Source organism: Sphaerodactylus townsendi, linkage group LG03 (assembly GCF_021028975.2).
Source record: "Sphaerodactylus townsendi isolate TG3544 linkage group LG03, MPM_Stown_v2.3, whole genome shotgun sequence".
Taxonomy (NCBI): Eukaryota; Metazoa; Chordata; class Lepidosauria; order Squamata; family Sphaerodactylidae; genus Sphaerodactylus; species Sphaerodactylus townsendi.
In genome coordinates this window covers 87,234,009-87,260,408 of record NC_059427.1, presented here as the reverse complement: position 1 = coordinate 87,260,408, position 26,400 = coordinate 87,234,009, and the positions used below count along the sequence as shown (strand labels likewise).

Here is a 26,400-nt window from a genome sequence, read left to right as displayed (position 1 = left end):
GAGTGTCTCCTTGCACCTTTCAAGATGATAGCAGACTTTGCATTGCTTCAGCCAAGGATCTACTTGGGGTCTCTGCAGGATGGGGCCCTTGTCAGCTGACCAAAGAAGACTGATAACGGCTCAGCTCCTGTTAAAAGAGGTATGCCTCAGGAATGAAGTCTCAATCTCTGACCCTGCCCTTTCCCATTCCCTGGCTGTGACATGTGCAGGGCTAAGATGCCTGCTGGCCCCTGATTAGTTCTGCCTGCCCTGTCTGTCATCATGGCCCAGCTGTTGCAACACAACACCTGGATGGGACACTACAACTCAGTTACTGAGATGCTGCTCACAAAACCCTTCAGGGAGCAGACCAGCACTGCCATAATTAAACTGGTGGGCAGCCACAGCACTGCCTCAGCCCTCAGAATTGCACTGCTTGTGTTCCATTCCTGAGTTCACAATGTGTGTGAGGTCACGTAGGACATTCCATTCTTTTTTCTACTGTCTTATGTTGTTCCAGTCTTCAGAGTGCTTACAGAAAACATGTAATTGGCCCATCCATTACTGATATACTAAGTGTCGTTATGGAGGAGTTCAGTTATTTTGAAGAAAGACCACTTACTGAGAAGTTGCCTGTACAGACTTTTAAGTCTACTTCTGAAGTTAAAGAAAAACTTCTGCTGGGACGATACAGGTAAAACATGTCCATTGGTTCTGTTTGTTTTCCTGTACCTTATCTGCTGCTTCTTCTCCCCCCACCCTCCAAATTTTAGGGAACAATCTCTGTGTCCCAACAAGCAGTTAACCTGCAGTATGTCAAAGACAGGTATGTGTGCATCAAATAGTAATTGGAGATTACGGGATATGTATCAGGATGAAATGACATGTTTCTTATAAATGATTTAAAAAATGTTTCAGGACAAATTAATCATTAATGTTATTTATTTAATCATTGATGTTATTTAGATGTCAAATGATTTGGTCTTTTTAAATTTAATTATTTAGTCTGCAGAGTTGCTTAATCTAGCCAGCCTCCTGTGACTTTCAGTGACCAGTAGCATTTGTGGCAAAGGAAATGTCCTCATTCCTCATGGTAATAACCAAGCACTTGCTATCATAAGCATCATCACCATGAATCAAGTATTTTCACAGCTAAACATGACCCCACCTGCATATACTTAAATTTGTGGATTTGGGGCCACCCTGATTGCAGGAAGATTTTCCTTCTAATTTGGAGGACCCCCAGGTTTACAGAAAAATCTGAATTTTAATGTAAAAACATCTCTGCTGAAGGTAGAAGTGTTGGAACCTCTCCCACACCTCTAGAACCATTGCCTCAATCTCAGCAGTTAGCACCCAAGGAAAGTTTAGGGATGACAGTTCTGGGAGTGAGGGGTAGGGGTAGGGATGGCAGTTATGGGAGTGGGGGGCAGGGGGTAAGAAGGAGGGAAAAACTGTAGGGAGAAGCGCACACTGCATCAATGTAGTCTCCTCAAAGGCTGCTGTGAAGGCAGGGGATCATGAGGAGAAAAATCTCCCACCTCTCAATACCTGAAGGCAATGAATGTTTAACTGAACCAACTGAGCGAACTGAGGTGATCCCCCATCCCCCCTGAGGTGATCCCCCATCCTTCACTCTATTTTACAGATAACCACAAAAGAGGCTTTTTCAAATTCAACACATAAGTCGTAGGATTTTATTAAAAACTACAGGGAATCAGGTTAGGAGAAAAGTAGGAAAGAAATAGTTTTATTTACAAATATTAAGATGTTTTCAAAGTTCAGCACAGATGGTAGTTGACTTTATGAAAGGATGTCAGTTTTTCAGAGTTCTTAATGCTTTTAAAATATGATACACTTTCAAGGTTTCACAGATTATATTCAACCTGGCACCCTGAGGTTCATATGCTAACTCTGGTGCCTATAAACTATATGAAAAGGAATATTTCACAACCCACTTTCCCCTTCAGACTTCTCAAACCTTAGGTTTACTTCACAGTATTTGAAAGAAATCCTACTAAAGAACTAGAGATGGGAAATCTCCAACACACAGGGTAATTCCCCCTCACAAGACAATGGTCCCTCTCTCTGACACAAACACTTTCTAAATCAGTTCCCTCAGTCCTACCCACTCTGTCCTGAAGATGAACTAGCTCTGCTGTAAGATCCTGGGCTAGGAATTCTTCTTTCCCTATAAGTAATTCCCTGTCTGGCTAGAGTATGGTCTCTCTTTGCCAATACACTCTTCCAGCCAAAACTACAGGTCTTTCACAGATTCTAAGCACATCTGCTCTCTCTGGAACTCATAGTTGAACCCCTTAAAATCTTGTCTGAATCTCTTCCTAAAACTCCACTCTCATTCTCAGGCTTTGTGAAGTACTAACACTTTATAGCCTAGCTTTTCTGCCTCTGCCTTCTACTTAGATCCAGCACAGCTATACTAGGCAATATATAAAAAACCCACATAATGGTTATTCAACATTTCTTTTTTGAGGAAAAGCTAATTCAGGAGGGAATGATAGAAAACAGGAGTTGAAACTTAATCTGCTCATCACTCACTGGTCATTTATGCATGTATGGTCTTCTTCGCTTTGTGCGAACATTCCCTTTGGGTTTGATTCTTGGTTCTGCATGTTTTCTCTTCTTTGGTGCTCACCCCACTGTCAGGTCAGAGAATCCCCATGGTTTCAGAAAGCCTTTAAAGTGCAATTTTTCTCTCCCTTCACAGGTAAAGTGAAGGAGATCACTGTGTGCTTAGCTTTCCTTGGGTTTTTTTGCTCCTTCCCACCTTTCTCTGTCCAGACCACAATAGTTCCTCCCATTCTTTGGGCCACCATTTCTGGATGACCAAAACAGCGCCTTTTTTTTTTTAAAAAAAACACCTTTTTAAAAAAAACCACCAAAGGTCTATTGCTGGAGCAGTGAATAAACCCAAGTGAAATGGATAGATTGGTCTGACAAAGTAATGCTAGACCATAGATGGTAACAACAACAACAAAAAGGTGGCAAGCAACCTCCCTAAATAGCAGTTGCATGGAGACGGACAAAAGGAAGTGGGCGGGTGAGCAAAATGGTGGCTTTGCTAGGGACATTTCACAGGAGGGTTACCTGCATAAACAAAAAATTGTGAGGAAACACCACTGAAAAGCAAAGTTACAGCATTGACAGCAGGATAAGAAGTGGATGCATAAATGACCACTGTTTCTATACTATAGATTTAGACTTTTTCTAAGACCTTTCCGTTAATATTATACACCCAGGCACTGAGTTATTGTTACATGCAGTATGTGCCATATAGTTTGGTTCATCTGAGCAGTGAAAACTTGATATGTTGGCCTCTATCCTTCCACAAATTCTGAAGCCTTCCTCCACCCATTATTCTCCATTTGACTTGAATTACACCCCCTCATTGCTTATTATTCCTCAACTGAACTTTTCCTTTTGGATCAAGCCAACTGAGTGGCAAGTAAACAAAAGATTTGTTGTTTTAGATTCTCACTCCTTATGATGTCTAAACCTTTCTCCAATTTAATAGTTCCGAAAAAGCGTAATTTAAAGTTCAGAGCATTTGTTTTTACCTGCCTTTGGCTTATAAAAGGAATGTGCATTTCTTTAAATAATCAACTGCCTGGCAGAGATAACCCTTAGACTGCTCAGATGAAGGGATATTGTGCTGTATAGACTGAACTGTGATATTATCTTTTTCTTCCCAGGAGAACAGACACTGAATTGTGTGAATACATAAAAAAAATAATAGACCACCCACTATTCAAGTCTCTTATGATCAGCACCATCACACTCAATGCAATATTTTTGGTTATAGAGACTGATTTTAAAGTTCGATCTGAGTCACATTACTTCCTGGAGGTAATAAAAATCTCAAGCTGTAAAAAATTACTAACTTTATCATTGTACTTGATTTCGTTTTAAAGACATGGGCTTCCCCACATTCTTACTTTTTTTGCTTTGGTGTTTCTGTTTTTGGGGAGGGGAGGGGTTATGTTTCACACACATATATTGCTCCCTCTAGTGGTTGATTTGATATTACACCACTTCTGGTATTCTGCCATATCTCCCTTCAGATTTAAACTGCAGAGGGAGGAAAGATGTATGGAGTCCCTATGCTCAAAATGATTTTCATGCTGATGGATCTACTATGAGGAAAATAGGAATAATTCACTTGTGTGCAAAACCTCACTAAAAGCAATGGGGATTATGAGCATCGTTGTTTAATTCTACTGACTTCAACAGAATTGGTCATAAGTAATTTTAGTTGATTAATGGCCCAACTTCACAAAGCATTTCATGACATAAACAACATATCTAATTCTCAACGTGACCGAATCTGTGGATACTTAAATCTGGAGATGGTAGTTATGAATAAATAAGACAAATCTTTCTATATACCCCAGGTTTGCAGAAAAATCTGAAATATAAGAGAGGAGAAGAAGGCAGGGTATGGAGGGAGTAAATAAGTAATAAGTATTGCTGAAGTTGGAAGGCAGATATGATTTGTTGACAGGAAGGAAGAAGAGAAGGAAGTAAGGAAAGGTGTGTTGGCTGCCCAGAGGAGGGAAAGACAATACAATGTGGAAACACAGGGGAAAATGAAGTGCATTTTGCAAATCCTTGTGGTTCCCCATTGCGCAACTGTGCCCAGCCCAGCAGCCAGCACTGCACAGCTCGACCTGCTCCAGCAGCCAGCAGCATGCACTTGGGCCATAATTTTTACAGGTAGAGGCAGCCAGAGGAAGCGAAGTAGGGAAAGCTGAAGACGGGGGTGAGGGGAGGAGATAAAGGTAAGCTGGCTCATGGCTGTGAAGGAGAGAATCAAATCAGTCTATTTTATTGCACTCGGCCATGGGCCTTTATACTCTAAAATAATCTAAAGGAAGTAGAGAAGAAACAGGAAAAGAGGAGAAGGTATGGGAGTTTCCGGAGAAACTGAAGATTATATAAAGGGGGAGGAGAAAATGAGGTATTCCCCACAAATCTCTGTGGGTCCCCTACTTGTTCAGTAATATTCACAGTTATCTTATGTAGTAAAGAATCTTAAGAAGGTTGTATATGTATTTGTGAATAGAAATGAATATAATTGCATCTAAGAACTGTATATGCATTAGTAAATTGAAGTACATGTGGAGGAAGGTAGCATGGTATATCATGTTCTGCTCAGATCTTAAAAGCTAAGCAGGGTCAATGTTTAAAAAGGAGACCACCATGCCAGACTCTGCAGAGGAAGGCAATGGCAATCTACCTCTGTTTTTCACTTGCCTTGAAAGTCCTTGCTAGAATCACAACTCAGTAATGACTTCACGGCACTGAAGTATGTAAATTGAGGTAGTTACTTAAGATGAACAAATTTTAAGGATTCTTAACCAACAGACAAGAGGAATGGAAAATATAGCAGTGCTATCTGCTTTCTAGTGCATATTGGAACGAAACCAATCCAATGGTAGCCATTTCAGTCTTTGTGTGAGATATAAGTAGGCCTAGCTGAGACAGCAGTTGACTGCTCAAGGGATAGCAGATTCTGAGGGGCCTTCTGGGAAAGCAAATAGAACTGAAACCTACCAAACAACCTACCAAACAGGTGCAAGAAAAAGTCCTGGGACTCACTGGCAGAAATCAATGAAATCACTGAATCTTCACCAGAAAATTCCTCCAGGAGAAAGATGGGGCAGAGGCAGCTGCTGCTCATAAAGAAGCTGGTGCTGGGGTCTGGGGGACTGTCAAGAACAGCAAAAGGGGCAATTTGGGGGACTTTGGTAGGAAGCAGGAATTGCTGGAAATTATCCCATCCTTTCCATTAGCAAAACATTGAGTCTGGATTCAGCCCAATAATACTTAACAGAGAAAGGACACATTTGGTTAAAATAAGATGGCACAGTAAAATATATTAATCACTAACCATAAGGCAGCTCTTTATGGTAGCTTTTTGATCTGACAATTATTTTGTACAGTGGTGGCTTGCATTGTTGCTCCTTTTCCCCAGCTTCAACAGCTTTTGCATTTGTGGAATTCCTGTTGCACCATCAGACTTGAATAGAGCTTAACTGGCATATTTTTGAATTTGGAATGAAAGTATATTGTTAATAATCTCCCTCTCATGATTTAGTTTTCCTCTTGAGAAACACTTATGTTCCACACACCTTGGATGTTTTAATTTACACAAAGTCTGCTATTGTACACAAATCTCTGGTTCATAATTATATCTTCTTGTGACATAGAAGCCAAAAGAAAAGTCTGGTTAATATCAAGAAATCCATTCATGGATTTCATTTTTTTAAATCAACGTTTGGATAGAGAGAGGATCAGAAAATTTCCCACTCTATTTACAGTATGGACATTGCTGGAAATGCATAAATATTTTCACCTTCATTTCCTTACCTACCCTATATTTAATGAAGAAGCTCACTGGGGAACTCTTGTTTTAATACTTATGCTTTATATTTTCTTTACCTTTTTACTGATCATCCTATTGCCTTCCACCCAGTTACTAGTGTCATGACTCCTACTTTAATCATTATGAAAGGATCGTGTTAGTGAGAACATGTTATAAACCAAGCTGGACACAAAATGTTATTTGAATACACAGAAATTCTGGACCACTCTGACAGCTGCTATGTCAGACTACATAGAGAAGCCATTGAAATCCACAAGCATATGGGCAATTTCAACAGAAAAGAAGAAATTATGAAAATAAACAAAATTTGGCAACCAGTACTTAAAAACAGTAGAATCAAGACAATGGTTAGTGAACATCACCCAGACTCAAAATGTCTCTCTGCAGGAAGAAATAAAATGGATTGTAAATGAGTACTTAAATGCACAGGCAAACTGCTATTCAAATGCCCTTGCTAATTGATTATACAACTTCAGTGTTACATACAAATGCTAAAATGGAGGAATCCCACTTAACACATGCAAATTACACTTGCAAACTTCACCTTTAGCACTTTTAAGAAATGCAAATGGCTCTTTCTCCCACCCATGGCATTTCACAGGTATATATATTTCACTTGCTTTACTCCCATCAGATCCTCTGAAGATGCCAGCCACAGGTGCAGGCAAAAGGTCATGAGAAAATACTACTGGAACATGGCCATACCAGCCGGAAAAACCACAGCATTCAGACTTTTTCTTCATTGTCATTTTCAGATTTTTTTTGTATTTCTTTCTTTCATGTCCCAAAATAATTTAGCCTCTGTATATAACCAAATAAGAAAAAAAAATCCCTCATACTTTTGGCATTTCCAACATCTACCTTTATACATTTTTGCCAGTTTTTTGACATCAGATACTATCTATACCTCATTTTATAATTATTTTCTTCCAGATTATAACTTGCTATCAACTTCAAATCACTTTTCCATAGTCTCTCCCACTGTTCCCTTAATATTCCTGTTGATATTTCTGGCCTATTTAATCATTACAGGCTTTAAAAGCTCATCCGCTGTAACCCATTTCAATAACATCTTATATATTTTGGTAATTAATTTATCAACATTTGTACAAACGTTACTTTCAAATTGTGTGATTTGTGTATCAAAACCAGTGATGTAGGTATAGATTTTTTTAATGGGGTGGGTTTGGGGGCATGGCCACACCCCACCCGCACCTGGGGGCATGGCCACGCCTCCCCAAGCCCTGCCCTGGCCTCAGTGCTTATAAAAGCAGCTCTCCAAGGCCAGGGACTCCGAGGGCACTTCCCTGCCCCCACCACCTGCCTCCCACTCGGCCTTCGAGGCTCCCTCAGCTGGCTCGCCAGCAAGTCCCTTCCTCCTTTGCTCTCCCCTCCAGGCAGAGGCTGGTATGGCCTCCAGGCTAACCCACCCCCCATGGGCGGCCACTGTGATGCTGGAATCCACCCCCAAACAGCATCACTTTCAATGGTGTTTAAACTAGGGAGGCCAGATTCTCCTTTTAAATCCACCTTAAAGGGAGAAACTGGGTCCCCAGTTAAAACAACATTGAAAGTGATGCTGTTTTCGGGGTGGATTATCTCTCACCCTAAAACAGCATCACTTTCCGTGTTTAAATTGGGGACCTCAGATTCTCCCTTTAAATCCATGCCGAAGGGGGTGAATTTAAAAGGAGAATCTGGGGAAATTTGGGGGGTGCCTGCTGTCAGGGGTGAAACTGTGAAGGTAGCAGCACCAAACTTTCAGGATATCTTTAGGGTACTCTCCTGATGATACCACCCAGGTTTGGTGAAGTTTGGTTCAGGGGGTCCAAAGTTATGGACCCTCAAAGGTGTAGCTCCCATCTTCTATTAGCTCCCATTGGAAACAATGCGGGATGGGGGCACCCCCTTTGGGAGTCCATAACTTTGGACCCCCTGAATCTAACCTCACCAAACCTGGATGGTATCATCAGGATAGTCTCCCGAAATATTCCTGAAATGTTGGTGCTGCTAGCCTAAAATCTGCACCCCCTACAGGCCAAAAACTGAAAAAAACAGACATGTAATGGGGGGGTTGAACCCGGGAACCCCGCCCTTACCTTCGTCCTCAAAACCCGTATTCTTTTGGTCAGTTATAAACGTCTCCAGTAACTAGTAATAATGGAACCAGGTTTTTTTTTACAATATCTGTAATCTCCCCCATGAGTTTAAATTCCCATTTGTCATTTTTAAAGTACAGCAATTTTTGATATGTGGGCCATTTCTCTTTCATATTCACTTCTTTCCTAGAACAAGCTTCAGCTGAGGCAATAATAATGGTGCTGCATTTGCTATATTTTTTTTTATATTTCAAGCACTCAGAGAAGGCTCCTTCTAATGCAGGGGTAGGGAACCTGCGGCTCTCCAGATGTTCAGGAACTACAATTCCCATCAGCCCCTACCAGCATGGCCAATTGGCCATGCTGACAGAGGCTGATGGGAATTGTAGTTCCTGAACATCTGGAGAGCCGCAGGTTCCCTACCCCTGTTCTAATGTAATAATTAGATAACTCTTTATGTAATTTTCCTTTGTCGTACCATAAATATCCGTGCCATCCAAATCTCCTGTCAAAGCCCTCCAGATCCAGAATTCTTACATGGGCAAAATAAGCACTTGGAAAAAAATAACGAGGGAAGCCTTGGAGTTTGGCCAAGAGCCTTATCTCTTTCTCTCTCCCCACCCCCCCCCCAATTTGTTTTTTGTGTTGTGCAGTGCTTTAACGTTGTGATTCCACAACTTTGAAGAACCTGCCTGGCTAAAGTTCTTCAAGAAATAATGAACCAATCTGATTCAGGATGTTTGTATAAGAATTTAATGTTCCTTTGCAATTAAATTAACCAAGTGAGTGCCTTCTAAACCTTGTGCCGTACACACCTTGTGTTTCTTTTTCAGGTAGCAGATCTGATTATTTTAGCCATCTACACCACAGAGTTTCTGCTGAACCTTTACCTGGAGCCCATAGATTATTGGAAGGACGGCTATAAGCGATATGATGCAGCTGTCCTTTTCTCTGCTTACCTGTTATATTTTATAGACAGAAGCAACCCACAAAAGTACAGATTTTGGAACCTGGTGAAAGGATTCCAAGCACTCCGGATCCTCAAACTTGTCTACTATAGCACAGGAATGACGGTAAATTGATGTCATTTGAAAAAGATACTTCAGATACAGTTCTAATTTTTCATTTCTGAATTAAGCAACATTCTTTTCTGCAACATTCTTCTTCTCTGTTCTAGATGAATTGCATTTCTTTTCTTTTAAGAGGTGATTCAAGTATACAGACATAACAGATGATAGAGCTGTTTCTGGTCTGGGCCACCTCTGATTGAAGGACATGATGATAAGTTTGAATATTTTGCCAAACGTAAGGAGTTTAGTTTCTTCTGAACATGCCAAATGTTCACAACAAAAAAAATGTTAATATGAAGAAATATTATTTCTGTACATTTGAGCCAGCCTCAAATTTCAGCAAGTTTCAGGAAAAGATCAAATGGTCTTTTAAAAAGGTTTAATGGAATGAGCTTGCCAGAACCACACTCAGCTATCACTGAAGGGGTCCATTTTACTTCCTGCTCCTTGGATGGGTTTAGAAAATACAGAGGAGTCAAGAAAGAGGGAAGCCAGGTCCAACTCTTTGAGCTGAAAGCTGGATGATCGCAAGCCCAGGAATGGGCCTCTGGCTTGTGCTTACGGATCAAAGTGGTTTCTTTTCTAAAGACCTACCACCAAGCAATGCTGGAGGGAGACATCAGGGGATATTGTCCTCTGATGTGTCCCTCCAACAAAGGATTTTGGCTAAGGCTTGACCATATTTTTAAAACATTTGAGTTCACTGATGTGAATTTGTGATTTTTCAGTTACTATGTTCATTGTGGGGTTTTAATTAGGGTGTGAGAAATGGATTGTATTTTGAACTGAGGGGAATGCTTTGACCTTTGAGGAGGTAGGATCCCAGTGCAGATAGGTGCTGGTATTGGTAGTATGTATATTGTGTTGGCATTGGGTTTTCTACTCATCTACTGTCTATGTATCTTGTGGGGGTTATTTCTTGAGCTGGTAGATGAAATCTCTGGTTTAGTATTGGAGGCCTCTAAAATTATAGTGTTTTTTTGAGGGGGGGGGGACTTCAAGATTGCCCTTTCAGGTAACACATAGGACTTTGTGGCTACCATAAATATCTTTAAGATCATTTTAAGCCTCAAAATGAAATAGGCATGTGTTGGATTTAATCTTTTGCACTAAGGTTTCTGGTGTTTTGATGAGGAGTCTGAATATGCATCCAGTGCCATGGTCAGATCATTTTCTGCTGAAGATTATCTTTACAATGGTTCCTTTCTCTAGCATGTTGCCTGAGCCATTTGGATCACCTGGATCCTGCTAGATTCCAGAATACTCTGGGGCACTTTGGAGCCCAATCTACAGATCAGCCATTTCCCAGATCTGTGGGATATACTGAGCTACTCCCTAGCATACTGGTGACAGCAGCAAACAAATTTCACTTCCTCACTACCATTGCATCCACTAAATTGCACTTGGCTCAATTGTTTCAGGTAGTTTGGTATTTGATTACTGCTGCGTGGGTGTCCCAAAATAAGAAGTTGGGTATTATCTTTTACTCAGTTATTTGCTGATTAAAAATCTTGCAGATGTGCTTCTTGATCCTTTTTGTATGGATCATTTTAGTCAGGTGTCCTGTAGTTTTGATCCATCCCTCTTGGAGTTTGAAATATTTCCAGGAGGAATTAAAATTGTTATTTAGGGATATTATTAATGCCTCCCTTTCTGAAGTAACCCAAATTAATCCAAAGCATATTATATATTCCAAGTCATTTGCATTCCCAGGAATTAGTGATGTCCCCTGTAAAGGATTAACCCTACTGCTGAGAGAGTAGAGCAGCTAACACCCCCCGCCCCCAAACACACACACGCACACCCAACCTCTTCTGGCTGATCCGATCAGGCTATTTCTCGCTGCCATCTCTGAGGGAAATTTGTTATCACTGTGAGGAGATTTTTTCCTCCAAAACTGTTTACACCTTTCAGGCTGGCTTGGGTACTCTAAAAGGAGACACTGTGGGGCTTATTAACCGTAAACCAAAATGGAACATTTATTTACAGAACTGCTAGAATAGATGTTACAGAGAAAATTAAGCTTTACTTTTTCTTAGGCAGGAATACTTAGGTAAATCTTTTGTTGTTATATACAGTTCTTAGTTGTTCACTTTAGATCAGACCTGGGCATTATACGGCCCGGGAGCCACATCCAGCCCGCCGGATGACCCTGACTGGCCCCTGTTATGTTAGAGTTTAGGTGCTTTGAAGCCCCAGCCGGCTGCCTTGGCTGGCTCGCTTCGCAGGGCTTTCAGCCCGTAGCCAGGGGAGTAACTGAAAGCCATGACCCGGTTGCCTTGGCTGTCAGCTGCAGGTGCTCGCCTTTTGGCCCGGCCCTCCACAATATTTTCTGTTTCTTATGTGGCCCCATGGAAAAAATAATTGCCCACCCCTGCTTTAGATGTTACAGATAGAATGTTGACTCAGTTCAAATAAATCTTCTTTCACTCAGTTACTTTCTTCAGGGTAAACCTTCCGTACACAAACCCAAACAAATACTTCAACAATCCACCCTTTCCACTAAAAGGTGTCACACTGGACTACACAAAGCAGGCTCTGGGGTTTCCCCCAACCATTCCTGACTGTAAATTATATAACACACACCCTCAGAGACATTCTGGTCCCATTTCTAGGTGCTTTCTCCACAGTGACCTATAACCAAGCCCTTCGTGTGGTTCAGGTATTGTTCCTGTGATTAGATTTCCCTTTGGACTTAAGACTCAGATATCACACACACCCTGGCCTTTCACGGTCCTTCACCAAACCTTGGCTACCTAGCCCCTGGTGAAGTAATATTCTCTTTCAGCTCTCCGGCTTTCTGGTGTTCTCTCTGCCTTTCCCCTCTCTTTCCCTAGCTCTATCTCAATCTGGCTCTATTTCTGACTCCCTCAGGAGGACATGCTCTCTGGCCCTTATAGATAGCTGCAGCTCAGCCAGCCAATCAGATGGAGCTCTGGGTTAACTCTTTAGATTCTTTTCTTTGGAAAAAACGGCATCTTCAAATTAATCCTTTTACTGCAGTTCATCACAGACCCGTAGATGGAATACATCACATTCTCTGGCAACAATGATCACATGTTTTACAGGAAATGGGACTTTGAAAAAATGCCCATAATTATGAATTTTTTTTAAAAAAACTTTGAACTATGTATAATTTCAAAATGTAGAATGACACTGCACATTTTTGACAAAATCTGTGATTATGATGCAGATTTCATTTGCCAAATTGTGTTGATCAAGCATGCAATGACTGACATGCATGAAAGCTGTAACACAGATAGTCTAAAAGAGTTGACTGGTTTTTCCTAGCAACCTTGAATATTTAGTTTTCTTTGGGGAGTTAATGTGTGCAGTTGTCGTTTATCCTACGTTTCTGCTTATCATTAATTAGCTTGGGAGTTCACTAGAAGTGGAACATTTATAGGCACAAAGCTCTATAATGATCAATTTTGAGCCTTTATCCTGTTACTTTTGATCTTGGACTTCAGTTATCCCCAAGTTTTTATATGCTAATTATCCATCATTTCAAGGAAAAAAGTTTAAGAAGGGGGTATATAAAACAACAGGCAGCTTATAGAAGAGAAATCAGGCATTTCTACTTATCTTTGCTAATAATTCTAGAAGAAACAGACAGTCCGTGGAAACTGGGAAGAGGGTGTGCAGATTTGATGCAGTGTATAATTAACTTGTGGATTTTTTTTTGCACATGGCTTTGAGATGCACCACTTTATATATGCAGATCTGAGTGCATAGAATTAAATATTCTGGATATAGAATATTTTAAAACCAGTGTGCTCAAACTGTATAAATCGTTGAACAGCAGACCACCCATCCTATAGGTTTCCACATGTTCAAAATTTCCATTTTGGAGCAACATCTTCCATCAGAGTTTATTTTAGTCTCCTTAGCATCCTCCTCCAAGAGTTGTTGACCATACCCAGGTAAAATATTAGAATCTGAAAAAGTTTTAGCTCAAAATATTGAGACAATTCTCCAATGTTCTTTGGGAAAGCATTCTTGCCCCTAAAACATACTTTGTAATCCATTTTTCAGAAGTTGTGGGAGGTTGTAGCTCCATGTGCATTATAATTTATTAATTGCAGTCTAAATTACCCCTTGGGTGGGAAACTGTGGTGAAGGGTGAAAACATTCAATACTAACTTGGTATGGTTCCCTTTATTAATTAAAAAAAAACACCTTTTTACAACTTTCTGCCTCCCACCTTAAAGCAATAAATTCCCACCTTGAGGTAATAATTTCCTTGTTGTACTTTACACAGAGAAGTTCTGTTAGCCACAATCCTGATTATGATGTAGACTCCATTCATCTGGCTTTGGTTCGAAAGTAGACATTTAGAATGCCAAGCTGCTCTGAAAATTGCCTTATTAGAAGATGTAGTGGGGTTAAGTTCAATGTAGTTAACAAGCTTCTGAGATCTAAAGGCACAAAGCCACCCCTCAATAAGAGATGCATCTAGGAATCCTTGTGGACCTGTGGAGGCCTAGAGAAATGCAGAGACAGGCCTAGGGTTGTTAGACCCCTGCCAGAGGTGGAGAATTCCCAGCTTTGGGCCCTCTCTCTTCCTGGAGTCACTAGCTGTCCAGTAAAGGTATTACCAAGCTTGAAATGAGACCTAGGTCTCAAGGTCATTGGTGTACAATAGAGTATATACCCTGTTTCACATAAAGATCTTAGTAGATTGTAATATAATAATATTTATTTACGGTCTTCGACCAAAACATTTACAGTACAATTTAAAATAAACCAACTTAGAACCTTCTTAACTAATATAAAAAAGTAGATTGTATATTTCTGTTAGATCACCGTTTCTTGCTCAATAAATCGACTCTGGTATGGTTCTCAGAAGTCTTTATTATTGTAAGCAAACATGTATCATATGTGAGAAAGCCAATTCTGGAAAGCACAGCAAGTTGTTAGTCTTTTATCATCCAGTATCCCCCCTCTCTTTCAACACCAGGACTGAATATCTGGTAAGAAAGCCCTCGCCTGCAGTTTCATTTTGTCTGGTAACAGTGCGTTCCTATCAGTAACTAGATAGAGCGGCCACGACTTACTGCAGCAGCCATTGCTGGTGGGGAAGGGACAGCCTCCGTGATGCTCCCCCCCGCATTTCACTGTGCCTCACAAGCTCTCCAGAGCTCGTGAGGCTTCAGGCTGGCCAGGCAACATGGGCCTGGCAGGCTTCAGGGCGCCGAGCAGCAACACAGGGCGCCCTGACGTCACCAAGGAAGGTGGGGCCGGGCCTATTTAGGTCAGGGCCCGGCCTTCCCACCTTCCCATGGACTCTGGTATGGTTCTCAGAAGTCTTTATTATTATAAGCAAACATGTATCATATGTGAGAAAGCCAGTTCTGGAAAGCACAGCAAGTTGTTAGTCTTTTATCACCCAGTATCCCCCCACCCTTTCAACACTAGGACTGAATATCTGGTAAGAAAGCCCTCGGCTGCAGTTTCATTTTGTCTGGTACCAGCGCGCTCCTATCAGTAACTAGATTACTACAATAAGCCATCTGGCCTTCACCCCCGGGATGAGATCATAAACACCAGCCAGGTCCCAGGGTGAGGACATGTTTGACTCCAGCCAGGAGAAGCCCTAGTTAACTACAAGCAACAGCGAAGACATGTGCAATACATGTATGTGGTTCAGAGTTCTGACAATTCCTCCACCACAAAACAAAGCATGCTAGACTTTCTTCGTTGTAGAATGGGTCCTAGTGCCTACCTAGCCCTGCTCCCCAATCCGTTTGAAAGTAAAAATACGTTTTGGCATAAATGCTCTTGTATCAAAGTACCATGTTCAGTAATGCATAAAATAATGGTTTTGACAAAGGCAGTGCATAAAAATAAATGATAATTCTCATATTCATTCAAGAATGCGAAAACATACAATTTTCTCAGCCACTCCACCTCAACCAATGACATGTCAGGAGCACGGAGGACATTTGACCCAGGCGCTATTCACCTGGGTCACCTGGTGACTCAGGTAAATTTTAGCCATCCATCCCACCCCTCTTTTCCCTTCTGCAGGCCAGGAAGGCCTCCAGAGTGAATTCAAATATCCATTGAAATATTCAGCCCAGGTTCTGTTTGTTTTGTTGGGTCATACCTAGAATCTTCAATGACTTCCTGTAGAATAGTTTTTTGATGCTGTTTAAATATTAGTAGAAGCTAGCTGAAAAACCTTCTTTCCAACCAATGGAAGAAGCAAGCAGTTGACCCATGTTTGTGGTTCTTGTAGACATAATTGTAGCAGCATGGGAAGACAGCTGCTGCTTGGGGGAGAATAAGGAGGAAGGGTCTAAATAATCTGCTGCCCTGAGCTGGATGGCCCAGGCTAGTCAGATCTCATCAGATCTTGGAAACAAGCAGGGTCAGCCTTGGTTAATATTTGGATGGGAGGCCACCAAGGAAATGTAGGGTTACTGTGCAGAGGCTGGCAATGGTAAACCATCTTTAAACATCTCTTTCCTTGAAAATCCTATGGGGCTGCCTTAAACTGGCTTCAGCTTCCACTACTACCAAATAATCTATTGAATGGTGATAGTCGTTTATAGTGGCTTGCATCCAAAGATGCTTTGTGTGAGTGGAGACTGGAGAGTGTTTTACAAGGTGGACTTCAAATGTTCATTATCTCATCTCCAACAGCTCTCCTCTCCCACACTACATCAAATACTTCTCTGGAGGGTTCCCTGATCTTTTGAAGAGGCTTTTCAGTAGAAATGGGCTGATGGAGAAAGGAGAAAGATGGAGAAAGAAAGTCCTATTATACCGGTAGTAGGGTGACACAGTAGAAAAAGAAGTAATTCCTTCTCAGGGGTCCTTAGTTCCATGATAAAGCCACAGTAATGTTGATTGAATTTATCAATACTGTTTACTGTGAAGCAGATGTGGTCTTGTTGGTTTTTGCCACTACAATAACTCCTGCTTTAATGTGCCCTAGAGAGAGCATTTCAAAGCATATAGTCATTGGGTAAGGACTCTAAACAAAATGAACTCTTATAAAGGAACACAAATTTCATCAGAATATACACTAGACTCTCTTAGGAATTGATGGGAATATGGATTTGGAAATATTGCTTGAGTCAGATTGTTGGTCGTGGATCTTGGCCAAGATCACAAACATTTTTATTAAATCTAAACTACAGAAGACTCTGCACTGCTTGGGTGTTACAATACTTCAGAGCCTTGCTAAAGAATGGACTGGCTGCCTTTTTTTGTTGTTGTTGAGTACAGAAACCCTACAAGTGCCAAAGGGTTTCTTATACAATCTTCTGGTTCTTTTAAGATCAGTGTCTGTGTCTGCCAACACCAACTCATACTTCATATCCAAAATCCATTTTCTATTCAGGTGTCATTTCCTGGTTAATGGACTTGTGCAAAGCCAGGATCATATGCTCATCTGTATATAGCCAGTATTGCCAAGGTTTTTGTTTTGTTTTGGTAGATCAAGGATATCACCACCTTGTCAGTTTCCATGCCTTGTGTAAGGGCACATATCACTAATTCCAGATGCAGTAACATTTCCTTATTGATTCATATATTACATTTTGTACCTGGGAACCCCTCTTTGAGAACAAAAGGTGCAAGTCTGGTGACACTTAAAAATAATGCCTGTGTGTATGTGACAGCTTCTTACTGCTAAATAAAAACAATCAAGGTCTGAGAAAAGCTCAGGGGAAAGCCACAGTTAGTATAAGTTGACACAGTTAATATACAATGGCAAGCATATTTATTTTGTTCTCCAGGTTCAAAAACTGTTTGAACTGGATCTTAGACCTCCTACTAGTTTGTATCCCACCGTAGTTATTATGCATGGCCTCCCACTGGTTGCTGAGAGTTCTCTCTGCTTTAGAGGATGCAAGACTTACTTCCTGCCCCATTTGTTTTAAAATTTTACTGTATTCACTTCCATCTTTTCATTCCCTAGGTTCTGATGACAGCCCTGGGCCAGACTGTGAAGAATGTGATCTACGTCCTTGTCTTATTATTCCTATTAATGTATATCTTTGCAATTCTGGGTCATGATTTGTATGGAGATCCTGACACAGGAGATATAAAGAACTGGGGGAACCTGCCATCCGCCTTTTTCACTCTTTTCAGTTTAGTAACGGTAATTTCTGCAGACCTTTCTATTATCTATAAGCACCTTTATTATCTTTTTTAACCAAGTCAAATAGTATTTATTGTTTGAGCCATTGACTATAACATCCAAAAATACATACAGTTAAAACATTCAGATTAAAATAATAAACTTATCTTTAGGTTAAAATATAAATGAGTTATATTCACTATATCCAAATTAAAATGCCCCATCAAATACTTTCCATGTCGGGTGTTTTTACTAAACTAAGTTGACCACAAGATAATTGAATCATCAGTTCAAATAGTGCTTTAAACATTTTTAACCAACAGTACATCATATATCCTCTCCAACACAACAAAGATCAATTATATTGCATACAGAACACACACAGAACTCCTATACAATCTACCAACAACAACAAAAAGGAAAGAAAAAATAACAAAAGAACAGAAACACAAGAGAGGAATTCATCTAGTTCACTTCTCACTAACCTCACACTTTTACTTTAAAACAATTTCTCACAATCCTTATTCTGGATTTTTATAATTACAATCTACTAACATAACAAATATATTATACCTACAGTCTGCAGATTAAATCCTAGCTACTGTGCTGTTACATTCCACTAAATTATACATATCTTTATACATATAACCAATTTATTGTTTTAGATATATTGACAAATGCTTAAAAATTCTTCTTTTCTTGGTGTAATTCACAAGGGGATTTCAGTCCTTAAGAAAGTTTTCTAGATTTTTATATTTTTACAATGTCGATAACTTATCTATTCACAGTCAGTTCTGTCATACAAAGTATGTCAACCAACACTCCTGACTTGGAATGACAAAGATGGATATTTAAACTTTATTCTATGTAATGGTAAAATTAACTAGGTGGGAACGTTTTCAGAATATGTCACTGAAAACTAGATATATATCTGTACTAACTGTTTTTCCCAGGATTTTTTTTATTAGGATCCCATCTCTGTCACCAATTACAAATACACTTCAAGATTTTGTACTAATAAAACCAGTACTTAACTAATGAAGTTCACACTTTCCTGCAATGTTTCTCACAATGGGTGGATAGATGTTGTAAGCAAAAATGTTCTGTCTCACGTTATCAATTCAGATTAGCCTGTGCACTCCCACACACGCCAGGTGGGTGACCTTGGGCTAGTCACAGCTTCTCGGAGCTTTCTTATCCCCACCTACTTCACAGGGTGTTTGTTGTGAGGGGGGAAGGGCAAGGAGATGGTAAGCCCCTTTGAGTCTCCTGCAAACTCCTCCTCCTCCTCCTCCTCCTCCTCCTCCTCCTCCTCCTCCTCCTCTTCTTCTTCTTCTTCTTCTTCTTCTTCTTCTTCTTCTTCTTCTTCTTCTTCTTCTTCTAATCTTTCTGTGTTCATCTTTGTGTGAGAGAGCAGGATTTACAGCAAAAAACAGCAGAAGAAAAGAATGAAACTTTAGATCAAATGTAAAAGGCAAAAACAAAAATGAAAATGAATGAAATGGAGCAAGATAAATAGTATACTAGTAACAATGATTATTAGTAACTGCTAATTGTAATTATAGCAGTTATTTTAAATCAGGAGTCATAGGAATCATTTAAAGTATTTTTGTAGGAGATTGTATTAAATTAATACAATCATGGGATTCATAGGATTTTTGATTGATAAGAGTCTTTAAAGCTTAAATGATTGATCTAACCAACTTTCAGGTTGATGGCTGGACAGACTTGCAAGACGAATTGGATAACAAGGGGGTCACCTCAAGCCGGGCCTTCACAATCGTCTTTATACTCTTAGGATTTTTTGTGTTTTTCAATATGTTCATTGGAGTTGTCATTATGGATATTCAGGTAAATTGCCTTTTTCTAATGGTAGTACACATTGAGAACTAGCTTTTGATGAGTGCAAAAAACTATGTGTATGTGTGAGAAAGAAATTAAAATTCTGCCCCTATAAGAGCAACATGGAGACTCCAATGGGTATAGTGTGAATTATAGTTCATGTGATACATTAATGTTCTCTCTGTCTATTGGGGCAGAAGACTCAGTGTGGTTTTATGGTTAGGGTTTTGGAGTAGAATCTGGGAGACCCAAGTTCAAATTCTCACTCTGACTTGAAGGGTTTGTATCCCTTCAATATGTTCTTCCTTCAGGGGTGGGTGGTATAAAAAAATTCCAATAAATAAATAAATAAATAAAAATAAGGCTCACTAAGTGACCTGGGGCCAGTGACTGAGTCTCAACCTAACCTACTTCACAGAGTGGTTATTCTGAGAATAACAATGGAGATGGGAAGAGCAATGCTGTAAGCTGCTGTGGGTTCCCACTGGGATGAAAGGGACGATATAAAATCTAAAAAAATGTATTTCCTAGGTTTGCTGAGATTCCCTTCTTTAAAAGAGTTGCCCTTGCCTCTATGCAAGGATAAAAAATCTTGTGGGGCAAGCCTGATTGATAATAGTGCCAAAAGAGAAAAGTGTACAAGCAACTTTTTGGAATATATTCCTACTTGTCACTTTTTACCTGTCTTTTAAAATATGATGTTGTGACCAGATGTGCTTTTCTGGTATTGTCCCTATAGCTTAGCCTGGCTTTGTCACTAACAATAAAATGCAGAATATTTGGGCTACTGAGAATCAGCCTATCCATCTGGATTGGTAGTTTGTACCTTCCTGTAAGATGGGAGGAAGATGTGAAATCAGGTTGTCCAATGAAAGAGGGAGTTTTTAATTTGAGCAGATAAAACGATAACAATTTGAGTGTCTTTTTCGCAAGTATTGTTAAGACTTCTGTTGATTTGGGACTGGTGATTCTATGGGACGATAAAGTTGATGTAATCTGAGCACTAAAATGTGTTTGTCACATATTCACATCTCTACTCAGCCATGAGGCTCATTGGCTGACCTTGTGCCAGTCATACTCTCCGTATAAGCAACCTCTTGGGATTGCTGTGAGGATAAATGGAGCAGAGAACTATGTGTGCCTCACTGAGCCACTTATAGGAAGGAGGTAGGGAAAATGAAATGGACATTGACTGGGTGCATTGGTAGAACCTCAGCTTTCCCCTCACATGAGCAGGGAGTACAGAATGAATCTGGAATGTTATTTGCTTCCCGAGGTGGGGAGAGGAGAGTCGAGGGCCCATGCAGGACAACTGGTTGTGGAATAAAAAACTGACCATAGCATGATTATTGATTTGCTGGCTGAGGAAGCAGATCCAGCCACTGTGGAAGCAGATCCAGCCACACCCTTGCTGCTCCCCAGTGACACCTTTCCCTCTTCCCCAAGTGCTGGGAGAAACCAGGAGCAGCAAGTCTGTGGGAGCCATTTGGGAACAAGTCTCTGAATGGATCTCCCTTTGCTGCCCGGGGGTGTAAGCCAGCTAGCAGCCCCTGCTTAAGTATGCAGTATCTAGGCTCGCTCCACCTCCAAGCCCACTTTTGGAGGCCTCCAATGATGGGAGGATGACATGTAGGCTCCTCCTCCCCAAAAGTGTTCAGTTCCCTTGTGCAACCCATCAAGCTGTGACTAATGAAACCATATAAAATTAAGTCACCCAGAACAGCTGAACTCACAAAAACATGCAAGAGAAAAGGGAGCATGGGCGGGAAGAGCCAGGTGAAAAGGACCTGCAGAAGGAAGTGGCTTGCTTTGTGCAGCCTTAAATGGCTCAGCAGCACCGTCTCTGCCCCCACAAGCTGCCTGAAGCTGTGCTGGCCTGAACTTTAATGACCCTGTCTGCTGGGCACCATGCAGCCAGCACATGGGACTATCCTCATCCCTCCCCACTCCCAGGCAGCAACAGCAGCCCTGGATGAGTCCTAGGCCGTGACTTTACAAAAGCAAACTCCAGTGTTTGAATTTCGCAGCTGTCTGATCTGGAACCCATCTCCCGCTTTAGCCCAGGAATAGATTATATAATCATGCAGGCTCCACATTTACTGGTAGTTATTATTTTATCTATTTGGTATGGAGATGGTTCAAGGGTGGGGAGGCTCAAAGAGAAAGAACACAGTTGTTGCTGGATGTTCTTGCTGGGCTGAGAGTTCTCCCAAAAGTGTAGCAAGTAAGTTGCATCTCTGCCTCAAGACCCTTTCACAACCTTGGATACAGGCAGTGGTGGGATTCAGCAGGTTCGCACCACTTAGGCAGAACCGGTTGTTAAAACGGTGCTTGTAAAGAACCAGTGGTTAAATTATTTAAATCCCACCATCGGAACCCGTTGTTAAATTATTTGAATCCCATCACTGGTACAGGGTACAACTGAAGAATATGAGAGGAAGCTTCAAGCAGAGAGGCGGGCTACTCTTCATACAAAGAAGCAGGCTATATTAAGAAGGCAACAAGAAGAAATCAATGCATTAATCAGTGAGCAGGTTAGATTTTCTCTGTTTTGATTATGTTTTCATGGCTGAACACTTAGAAAGTCTCTACATGCAGCAGAATTAGATGGCAGAATTCTGAGGTAGTAGAGTGGCCACTACCACCGCAAACAGCAGGTAGCAACGTTTTTGATCCTACCACAATTTCCTGACCCCCCCCTCCCACACACACACAAAGGAGAAAGGTTTCAATCTAGCCTTTTACATATTGTACTAGTTTTTTAATTTAAAAGGCACTATTATTGTTAGATGTAAAAAAATATAATCCCTCAGAAGCTGTCAAAGTGGCAAGTTCATCTTAACATCTCGGTATTTGACCCCTCATTGACATTTCATTCTACTGCCTATACCAAGATTTATAAATATTTACACCTGTAAGAGTAAACTAAGCTATCGATTTATGTTAAATTTGAAATGGAAACTTAAAAGTTGTTCAGTTGTCCTATTAACCAGCAAAGTTTCCTTTTAGCTACCGGTAGCTATTCTTCACTCTGTGAGCCCGGCAATATGTATATTTGACATACTATTTTTACATTAGAGAGTTCAGATGAATTACTGAAATGATCTTGAGAGTATTCAAGTGTTTGTTTTGCAGAGTATCATGGAGAGGATGTCACACCCTCTGTGATTTGATAATATGTGATTTATTATACTTTGTGGCTAATTTCACATACTCACCACTAGCTCATACAGTACACTTATACCATTGTACAAAGTAGCATGCTGTTGGCCTTTTCTTAGAGCTTGCCCATCCCCTTTCGAGCTATTTGGCAAACATGCAGAGAGGTAGTAAGCTGCTTGAGAAAGATAAGGCATGGTAAACAGTTTTTAAGATCCATGTCACATCTTTAAAGGCCTCCATGTGGGGAAGTTTTATAAAGTTTTAAGGAAGCGATATGCCCGATAGAAATCTAGGCCATCTGATATGAAATTACTGGGATAGATTCTTCAGGGTTTTGGAGTTCAGTGTCATCAATATGCTGGGAATACTCAGCTCTGTTCGTCCTTTTCAGCTGTAGTTGAAACTCAGTGCTGACATAACTGGAGTGTAGCTAGTTGATAATACCGCTGATCAGAGATTCAGGAGGCAATCCATTCTAGCAGGGTTGTATTCTCACTGAAAGAACAAGTTGGCAGCTTGGGGGTGCTATTACACCCATGTTTTAGGTAGAGGCTCAAATCCCCATTATAGCATGTAGTGACTTAGGCCACCTTTGATTGGCATACTACTTGCAGCTTTTCCATGAGAGCATCTGATCACAATCATTCAGTGCCTGATTACATCTAGACTGTACTGTTGTAATATGTTGTACGAACAGTCTGCCTTTGAAGATGTTTTGGAAGCTGCCTTCAGTTGCAAAACGTAGTGGCAAGACTGCTGACAGGTGTTTATGATCAAGGTCATATCTCACCTGTTTTATAAGACCCAGGGACTTGGCCTTTAAAGTCTCCAACAATACAGGATTTGAAGTGCTTCAAATATGAACCTTTCCAAGAACTGATCTTCTGAGGAAACTATTTAGAAATGAGATGGGCAGTCACCTGACATACAGCCTCTTCTTTGACAGCATTTAGATTGTCAGCTCTCTGCACTCAGGCACTTGCCTGGCACTTGATCTTAGATTTAGATGTTAGGCTAAAACAGGGGTCCCCAAACTACGGCCCGGGGGCCAAATGTGGCCCCCTGAAGGCATTTATCTGGCCCACCAGGCATGGCGGCGATGGCTCCATTCATGTGCAGTGGGGGCTTGAGGGAGAGGAGGAACTGGCCCCAACAGCTGTTGATTGCAATTACATGATGGCACCCCCAAATCTCCATGAATTTTCTGACCCAGAGTTGGAAACCTTACATGTGGCAACGCCTGCTCCGCCCTTCCCTCTCAGCTACTCCATGTGTTGCTCTCAGGCTTTTGTTCTGCCTCACTCCCATTGGCATCAGCCAGGCTGGCGAATCGCTCGCTGGCTGCTAGGGAGGAAAGAACCCAGGAAGATACCTGATCCTGGGTTAGATGGAATGCTTCATTGGGAAAGTTCTGCTTTTTTTTACAGGGGAAGGTATTCCACAGCCTCCCCAACAATATTTGGCGCCCACCCTGTACTTGACATACTTTGGTCACTGTTCTAAAAATAGACCATGACAGAAAGGCTGAAAGGTGAAATCAAACATTTTACAATCATTTGTGCATAGGAATTTGTTCATAGTTTTTTTTAGTCTGGCCCTCCAACAGTCTGAGGGACAGTGAACTGGCCCCCTGTTTAAAAAGTTTAGGGACCCCTGGGCTAAAACCTTGTTCACCAAAACTTTTTTTGATTTTTTTTAAAACTGCCTTTGGATTATTTTAGCAACTAATTTGTTTTTCCTTGTTGATGAATTAATGCCTTTAAAGAACAACTGATAGATGTGATTTAATAGTGTTAAATTTAAATTTTAAACTGAAGACACCTCAAAATCATTAGGCCAAGAAAGTTTAAGATATTTTGCATAAGTAAACAAACAAGTAAATCCTACAATGGCTGTCTAGCACTCTTTATAACATTAACAGTTAAATGAAGAATTTAGGTCCACAGCAGCAATGTCCATTTACCAGAGGTGGAAGTAACTGGGTATAGTCCCGAGGAGCCAAATATAGCCTCGCTTTAGTGGTTTTTAAACTGTGTGTTTTTCCACATCAGAAATCGAGTGAATATAAAACCTTCAATGAATTTGTAGAAGACTTTAAAAAAACACTGTATCATACAGATCCAATGATCCTAGAAGAATTTTGTGCCACTATACCATTCATCGATCTGTATTTGACATCTCTAGATCGTCAGGATGCCACGGTTTTTAAGTAGGTAACTCTTCTTAAACCAACAGGATAAGAATGAGCTCATGCTCACATGAATGCCTATCAAGTTATTAACACTCTAATTCCTGTATTTTTCACATTGAGATGTACTCAAATGTGACATGTGACATGCTTTGAATGGCTGCGTCGCGCCCCTCAGAGGGTTTCCTCAGAAGCGCCACCCATTGCCACCAACCAAACTTACTCCCAGGTAAAGGATCATGACCAGCCAGCCTAGATGTGTGGGAGGGGTGACTTTCCATCCCCCCCCCCCCCAGGAATGTGGACACACACATCATTGACATTGCACAGTATCAGGCTTCGTGTTTGCATGAGCACGTACTGCTGGCCTCTGCAATTAATTTGCTGCTACTGTTCCTTCCCCATTTCACCACAATAAGCCACAGCAACGCATGGCCAGGCCCCGCTAGTAATAATATTATTATTATAATGAAATGGAAGAGAGAGGAAGAATGTAGCTCATTTTGGGTTTGAAGGCAAGGTATAAGTGAAGTAAATTATTCTTATTTCAGGTTAAGAAGATTCTATTTGTAAGAGTTTGACCACTGCAAGATGTTCAATCTCCTCCACAGTTACACTGACCAAAAAAAGCATTGTTTTTGTCATTGTTTTTTGAAAATATGTGAACATATCCCTTCCTCACTAACCTATGTGGAAATTTCTAATGTTGTTTGCTCATTTTCTCCACCTTCAGTCTTTGCCTGCCAAGCTCAGGCAGTGGGGACAGCAACATTTCCCACTCCTCCTCCAACTGGCAGACACAGCCTGCCCTCCATCTGCTGCCTCTCCTGCGGGTAGAGTAGATGAGGCAAGCTAACAGAGGCACATTTTCTGTGCAAGAGTGGAGAGCATTATTGTGTTTGGGGGGAATTTTATCCCCACCAAACTTCCTTCACAGATTCTTTTCTGCAAAGCTGGTGGTCCCCCAAGTGTGAAGAATTATCTGTTTTCTGGATCTGTGGCCCCAATCCAATGATTTAAGTAGTCACAGATGGAGCCATGCTGACTATAGCTATATTGATTGAAACTGATTTCTATGTGAAAGTATCTGGAATTTTTGAAAGTATTTTGTCATTATATGTCTGTGGCCAAACTACCTACTATACACAAAAACATGAAAGTACCCAAATGAGTTTTTTCCCAATGAAAGCAGAAGGTTAGGTAGGTACAGAGAAATGAGAGAAAGGGTGTTTTCCACTCTGTTATAGCACAGTCCAATGACTTTGAATATTTTTGCTCATTGTCGTCTTAACAGGCTGCAAGAACTCTATTATGAAATTGTTGCTACTTTGAATACCCTGCTGAAAGAGGCAAACGAGAAGTCTTGGCAATCTTTGCAATCCCTTCGGTCAAGAAGCAGCCATTCTAAATAAAAGTAATGTTAAAAATTTTCTCTCTCCATTTTGTCTTTCTCACTCTTAACATAGTAAAGCCAGAGGTTAATAACAAAGCTCCCATGGACATTACCACAGCTAGGATTCTTTAGAGATTGTTCATATCTTGGGAAATCTAAACATAATTTG

General features: G+C 40.8%; 1 protein-coding gene across 1 annotated transcript; it reads left to right on the top strand.

Moving 5' to 3' along the window:
- The first annotated feature begins 563 nt into the window (after nt 1-563).
- Nucleotides 564-26,250, top strand: CATSPER3 (cation channel sperm associated 3). Its single transcript, XM_048487378.1, is given in 8 exon segments — nt 564-641; nt 3,661-3,846; nt 9,318-9,557; nt 17,485-17,667; nt 19,357-19,497; nt 21,903-22,022; nt 24,702-24,859; nt 26,133-26,250. Coding segments are annotated over 8 exon segments (1,224 nt in total).
- The last annotated feature ends 150 nt before the right edge of the window (nt 26,251-26,400 follow it).